General features: G+C 32.6%; 1 protein-coding gene across 1 annotated transcript in view; it reads right to left on the reverse strand.

The window, feature by feature from the left end:
* The window catches only part of LOC137617719 (paxillin-like), a 204,877-nt gene that overhangs the window by 135,872 nt on the left and 61,505 nt on the right, over window positions 1-7,500 (reverse strand). The window contains exon 8 of the mRNA XM_068347716.1: window positions 654-902. Within this exon, the coding sequence (XP_068203817.1) occupies window positions 654-902 (249 nt within the window). The remainder of the gene's footprint in view (window positions 1-653; window positions 903-7,500) is intronic.

Raw genomic sequence — 7,500 nt, forward strand, 5'->3', positions numbered from 1 at the left:
ATTAAGACAAGAAACGCATAAATATTATTGGAGGAAAAACTGAATAAAACGGAGATGAAGAAACCTCTTATATTTATGTTCGATGTCTTCAAAGTTCGCTGTTTCTGTTTTGAAAAGTTTTTTTTTTTTTATATTCGTTTAATTTCCTTTTTTTTTTTTTTTTTAAATTGAAATTGTATCCAATGGAAGCTTGCTTTACAAGTCAATGTCTTTCAAGGTTAATTTTGAATAATAATAATACTTATAATACTACTACTACTACTACTACTACTACTAATAATAATAATAATAATAATAATAATAACAATAATAACAAAAATAAAATGTTTGAATGTGATTATTATTCAATTTCTAATAATAATAATAATAATAATAATAATAATAATAATTATATTAATAACAAAATGAAGATAACAGTAATAATAAACACAATAATAACAACCAAATGTTTGGTCCAATGCGATTATCATTTAATTATAAACAATAATAACAGAACAACAACAATAACATAAAAAATAAACAATAATATAAACACACAACAAAAATGCCTTTCTCAATCCTCACACTGAGGGACCTGGGGGAACCCAAAAAAAAAAAAAAAAAAAAAAAAAAAAAGAAAAAAAAGAATAAGGAAATCCCTGTGCGCCCCTTACCTGTCCTACGATGGGCTTGTCACAGGCGCAGCAACATCCCTTCTGGGTAGTAGTGATTCCCTGTTCGGTCATGTGGGTGGCCAGAGAACCCAGCATACAGTCCAGCTGGTTCACTGGAGGAGGCGTGGGCTCCTTCGGGGGCGTTGGCGTGGGCGTAGGTGAAGTGGGCGTGGGCGGCGAGGGGCTCTTGGGCTTCTGCGGTTTGGCGTACGCCGAGTCTACCTGTGACTGGAGGCTGCTGGCATTGATCTGCCCGCCGGAGGAGAGGTTTTAAGATATCGGTTTATTTACTTCGGGGGGGATTTTTTTCGGTTTTTTTTTTTTTTAATAATTGGGTGAATTAAAATTATAATTATGATGTTTTGGTTGTAATAGGATGTAGCAGGAAGAGTTCGACGATTAATTTTATATATGTAAGTTTGTATGTATGTATATATATATGTATATATATATATAATATATATATATAATACATATATATATATAATACATATATATGTTTATATATATATGTATATATAAATATATATATATATACATATATATATATATATATATATATAAATTAAATTATATATATTACAAACATACATAATACACACACATATATATATATGTATATATATGTATATATATACAATATATATATATATATATATATATATACACAAACATACATACATATCTCCCATCTCACCCTACCTTCTTCTTCAAAGAATTTTCCCTCACACACACAAAAAAAAAAACTAATAATTAAAAACATATATAATCAACTTAATCTAATTCCTCCCTTCCCCTGCAAGCGATCGCAGCATATGAAGCAAATGAGGTCGAAAATCCCTTTAAAAATGATGGGGAAAATGACTTCAGTCGTCTTGGCATTAAATCAAGAGTCATAATGATGCCCCCCACGGGTATCTGGGTAAAGTTATCCTTTAATGTGTTAAAAGTGGTGCCCTGGCTGGGGGGCGAAATTTCATGATTATGTGAAGCGTGCAAAATAGATGGCGGGAAGAGATGTTATAACTCTTTATAAAATATATATTATAACTCTTTGGAAATAGATATTATAACTATTTGGTAATAGATATTATAACTATTTGGAAATAGATATTATAACTATTTGATCATAGATATTATAACTCTTTGGTAATAATTATTATAACCCTTTGGAAATAAATACTACAATATTTGGAAATAGATATTATAACTCTTTGGTAATAGATATTATAACTCTTTGGTAATAGAAAGTATAACTCTTTGGTAATAAATATTATAACTATTTGGAAATATATATTATAACCCTTTGGAAATAAATATTATAACTCTTTGAAAATATATATTATAACTCTTTGGAAATATATATTATAACTCTTTGGAAATATATATTATAACTCTTTGGAAATATATATTATAACTCTTTGGAAATATAATATACTGTATAATCTTTTTATTTTTGAGACGGGATTGTGGAATTGTGGTGTCTATATAAAATATGAAAACATTGTTTTTAGCTCTACCAAAAATATATAACCAGATGTAATTAGCTATTATTATTACAAAATGTATATTGTAAATTTAGATTTTAAAAAGTTCCTGTTGTGGAATTATGGTGTCAATGTTTAATATGAAAATAATGTTTTTATCCGTACCAAAATTATAAAATTAAATGTAATTAACTAATATTACTACAAACTGGATTTTAAATTAAGTATAATGAGATAGAACGTGTTATTCTACACTATCTGAAATTGTACCAATTACTCTTACGAAGAAAAATACTTTATATATATATATATATATATATATGTGTGTGTGTGTGTGTGTGTGTTTGTTTAAAAAAAATAGCGACATTTAAATTAAAAAAAGGGGAAATCATTCATGACCAAAAGCATACCTTAATCAATCGTCCTCCAAAACTAAATTCCAAATATATATGATTAAAATGAACAAAACTAACTTAATTCCTAATATTCCTCGTCGCTCAGACGAGGTGTGGGATGATAAGATAGATGTAGCAGGTGCTTAAATAATCATCGTTGAATATACGTAAGTTAAAGCAAAAAAAAAAAAAAACACACACACACACACACACACATATATATATATATATATATATACACATGTATATATATATACATATGTATGTGTATGTATATATATATATATATATATATTCTGTTATTACTTTTTGGTTATTTTTTGGACGTATATAGTATTTTTGGTATTGACACACACACACACATATATATATACATATATATATATGTGTGTGTGTGTCTGTCTGTATACATAGCATAACTACTATAAATGTCCAACAAAAACCAGGACGAAAAAAATATACCCAAAAACTCAAAAACAGAAAAAAATAAGCCCCAAGGAATAACAGTTCTGACGAATGAAATATGGGGAAGAAAAAGCCATGCCCTGGCACACCCCCTTATAAACAACCCCCTCCCCCCCTAAGTCTCCCACCTTCCTCACTGAACCACAAAGAAAAAGAAGGATATATTGGAACAGTGGTGCCAAAACCCAATGCCCATTTTGGGTCTTTGGGTAACATGCCAATTAGCATGGGAGATCTTTCAGCCAAGAGAAGGTCTTTCTGTAGTCTCCCATTTAAGGTGAAAGAGGAAGAGGGGGAGGGAAAAGAGGATTAAGAGGGAAAGAATAGGAAACAGGTGTATCCCTTTATCAGGAGATTAAACATCTGTTGCGTAACTTGTCGAAAACAGGTGTCGAGGCAATGTTCCAAGTACGGTACGTGCAATGGGAAAAATAAGAGAGAGAGAGAGAGAGAGAGAGAGAGAGAGAGAGAGAGAGAGAGTTATCTGGCACTCGTTTCTTACTCCCAACAAGGCAATATGGTTCGTTTCAACATTAAGGAAGTTGGAAAGAAGTAGGTGGACAGGAAGAATTAGACAAGGGGGAAAAAACTGAGGAGGAGGAGGAGGAGGAGGAGGAGGAGGAGGAGGAGGAGGAGGAGGAGGAGGAGGAGGAGGGTGGAGAAAGAATAGGGCAAAGAAATATTGTTGGAAGATGACTTAGTGCCTGGCGCCGATCGGGTTTGTAGCCGATTACAAAAGGGGCTAAGATTAGAGAGATGCAAGAGTTGCAGTCTGGGGATCTATGTAAACCATTCACAATATACCAAAAGATAATGAAAATCTCTCTCTCTCTCTCTCTCTCTCTCTCTCTCTCTCTCTCTCTCTCTCAGGCATTCAAATAACATTAACCTGCCATAGACTTTCTGCTAGGTATTCAAATTTATATTGAATTCCGATAATATACGCTCTAGATATTCCCTACATTTTGTCCACTATAATTCTATAGTACAGTCTGTATATGTTTTGAACACATTACACAAGGAATTTATGAAATTATAAGAGAGATGTTATGATATGATGGGGACAGTGTGATTGAGAAGAGTAGATGACCAGGGTGTGTAAGGTAATTCTTAGGGAAGGAAATGTTCCAACATATTCTCATTTGTATACAAAAACTCATCAACATCTATCCAAATCTAATACAGTTCTCTCTCTCTCTCTCTCTCTCTCTCTCTCTCTCTCTCTCTCTCTCCAAATACTATATACTCAAAAAACTCTTCTCACAACATATCCATCTGCCACCAACAATTCTCCCGCGCCAGACTTGGCAGATTTCACGTTTCTCTACCCGACAATGGCTGAATAGTCAATATTTTGATTCATTCTTAATGTTTCTTAGCTTGAAATAGTTCTGATCACATCTTGAACTCTGTCAGCATAATATGGTATGTGAAACAGACACAATTTTTCTTTTAAATAGCTAATTAGAATCATAATTTCGCGCTTTTTTAATGTTTAGGAACACTAAATTGAATGTAAATATATAATTCAAATATGAAAATAATTACTCTTTAACGTTAATAATCAAATATGCAAAACACTACGAAGAATAGAATGTATTTTTCAAGAAAAAAAATAGATACTGCATGATTCATCATATCACTGCATGAAATATGCATTTTTATAAGTAAATATATTCCTTACTTAATTAAAATTACCACAAATCACGAATCCACAAGTAATGCAACTAACACAATCTCCCACAAAGTTAAAAATTCCACCGAATTGCCTTACAAATACTCTAAAATCTTCCCACAATCAAAACGGTGAATGAAATTCCACATCTGTCAATGGACAACAGACTGATGAATGGACAGAAGGATGGGAGCAACAGAACCGTACTATCCAGGTACAAGGACTCCTATCCACTATCCTCTCGTCTCACCTGTGCCGATGGGAAAAATCCTAGTGGCACTGAGATAATATTGAGCCCAGTGCCTCTATTTAAGCCTCTGGGAAGCCCTCTCCCCATGGCCCACCAACCACCATCTCTCTCTCTCTCTCTCTCTCTCTCTCTCTCTCTCTCTCCTAAATTACCCCCTACCTTTTGCTTAGCTAATACGTTAATTTTGTCGTGCTTTATCGATGTGTTTGTTCTTACGTGTTTTTATCAGCAAATTCTACATTTACGTCTTTCTTATCTTATTAGAGTTTGCTGGATGAGAAAGTGGTAGTTATATAATCTAATATGCTGGCTTCAAAGGATAATAAAAATGGGAGAAGAGATTATAAGAGATATTAAATTAAAAAAAAAAAAGTATCCAATATAAAACAAGTTGCAAAACTCTAGACTGGGTTGTTCAAGAAAGCTATGTTCTCAAAATGGCAAATTAAATCACGAACCAGATGGATTGAAAGGAAGGCCCATGGGGGTGCCCCCCCCCCCCAAAAAAAAGAAGGTTTGGTAATAGCTACATTTAATGGGTAATGGAAAAATAGCCTTTATTTTCTCTTTACTTAGGAGTTCATTAACTTTCTTTCCTTCTACTGCTATCCTTAGCTTTCAACGCTCTAACTTTCTTTAAAATGCAAAGCATTTTCTTACACACTTAATACATGTCAATTAAAAATAGTGTCATTTATCTTACCAGGAAAACTAACTTCCTTTAAAAATCTTACAGTTCTATAAAGCATTGATTGCGTTTACAGTCTTTAGAAACAAAATCCTATATAACCTATATATAAACACAGTGTGCATTCATATTTTTTCCCGTGTGTAACAGTCTACGGGTAATGAACCTCAGCTCAGGTTCAACTCTCACAAAATCTTAACCAAGTGATCCAGAGCAATGTAATGTACAAACAAAATCCTATATAACCTATAAATAAACATAGTATGCATTCATATATTTTTTGTGTGTAACAGTCTACGGGTAATGAACCTCAGCTCAGGTTCAACTCTCACAAAATCTTAAACACGTGATCCAGAGCAGCATAATGTACTGTACTGTGATATAAGAATGATGCAGCTTCAGAGTTACTATTAAATAAAATCCTGTTGCTTTACATGATTAATTTGCATCATATTGTACTACATGACTGAGGTCTTTTTTATAGCCCTGCTCTCTCTCTCTCTCTCTCTCTCTCTCTATCTCTCTCTCTCTCTCTAAATATATATATATATATATATATATATACATATATAGAATATTACATATACGGAATATATAAAGACATATTCAAATATATATATATATATATATATATATAAACGTTTATAAATGTATATACACAGTATATATATATATATATATATATATATATATATTATATATATGGAGAAAGAGAGAGAGAGAGAGAGAGAGAGAGAGAGAGAGAGACCCCAAAAATACCAAAACTCACTCCCAGACGCAACGATATAATTACCCAGAAATTTATAACAATGCAAACGTACTTCATTACTTCCCAAAATACTACCACCAACGGATCTCTCTCTCTCTCTCTCTCTCTCTCTCTCTCTCTCTCTCAGCATCCGACATCTTCACGCCTCTTCTTCTTACACAACAAATCTTCTTTCTTCTATATATGGTCTTGCTAAACATCCCTACCCTGGCTGTCCTCTCCCCCCACCCCTCCCTCCCCCTACCCTGGGGGGTAGACCCCTCTCCAACCCTTCCCTTACCAACACTGCCACACCTCTTCGTAGTTAAATTAATCGTTGTACCCTTCTCTCTCTCTCTCGCTCTCTCTCTCTCTCTCTCTCTCTCTCTCTCTCTCTCTCTGTATATAGAAAATCACAGGTAGAGATATATTGAGATAGATGTAGGTTATATAGGTAAATAAATGGGCAAATTTAACTGCAAATTTATCTTTCATTGTACTACCTTTACTGTAAAATTATTGCTATTAAATTTGAAGAATTCTCTCTCTCTCTCTCTCTCTCTCTCTCTCTCTCTCTCTCTCTCAACTTCAACTTATTCAATAATTTACATTTCTACTGTTTGGCAAAATATTCACAATTAACCCGATTCGCACGTGGAAAAATTCCAGAGTTGTAACCAGATCAGAGAAACAGATAAGATTTTGCATCGCAGTTTTGACAAGTGGAAAAATAAATAATACAATTCTTTGTATATTGATAAAAGACTTTCGAGAAGTCTTGATATATAATCAAGAGGGAAGAATGTTATTGGCGAGGAGAATGATATATACGTAATAAATTGTTAATGAGATTAAGTATATAGAATTAATTTGAGGAGAATGATATATACGTAATAAATCGTTAATGAGAATAAGTATACAAATTAATTGGAGGAGAATGATATATACGTAATAAATCGTTAATGAGAATAAATATATGGAATTAATTGGACGAGAATGGTATATACGTCATAAATAATTAATGAGAATAAGTATATGGAATTAATTGGACGAGAATGGTATATACGTCATAAATCATTAATGAGAATAAGTATATGGAATTAATTGGACGAGAATGGTATATACGTCATAAATCATTA

This window comes from Palaemon carinicauda, chromosome 23, assembly GCF_036898095.1.
Source record: "Palaemon carinicauda isolate YSFRI2023 chromosome 23, ASM3689809v2, whole genome shotgun sequence".
NCBI lineage: Eukaryota > Metazoa > Arthropoda > Malacostraca > Decapoda > Palaemonidae > Palaemon > Palaemon carinicauda.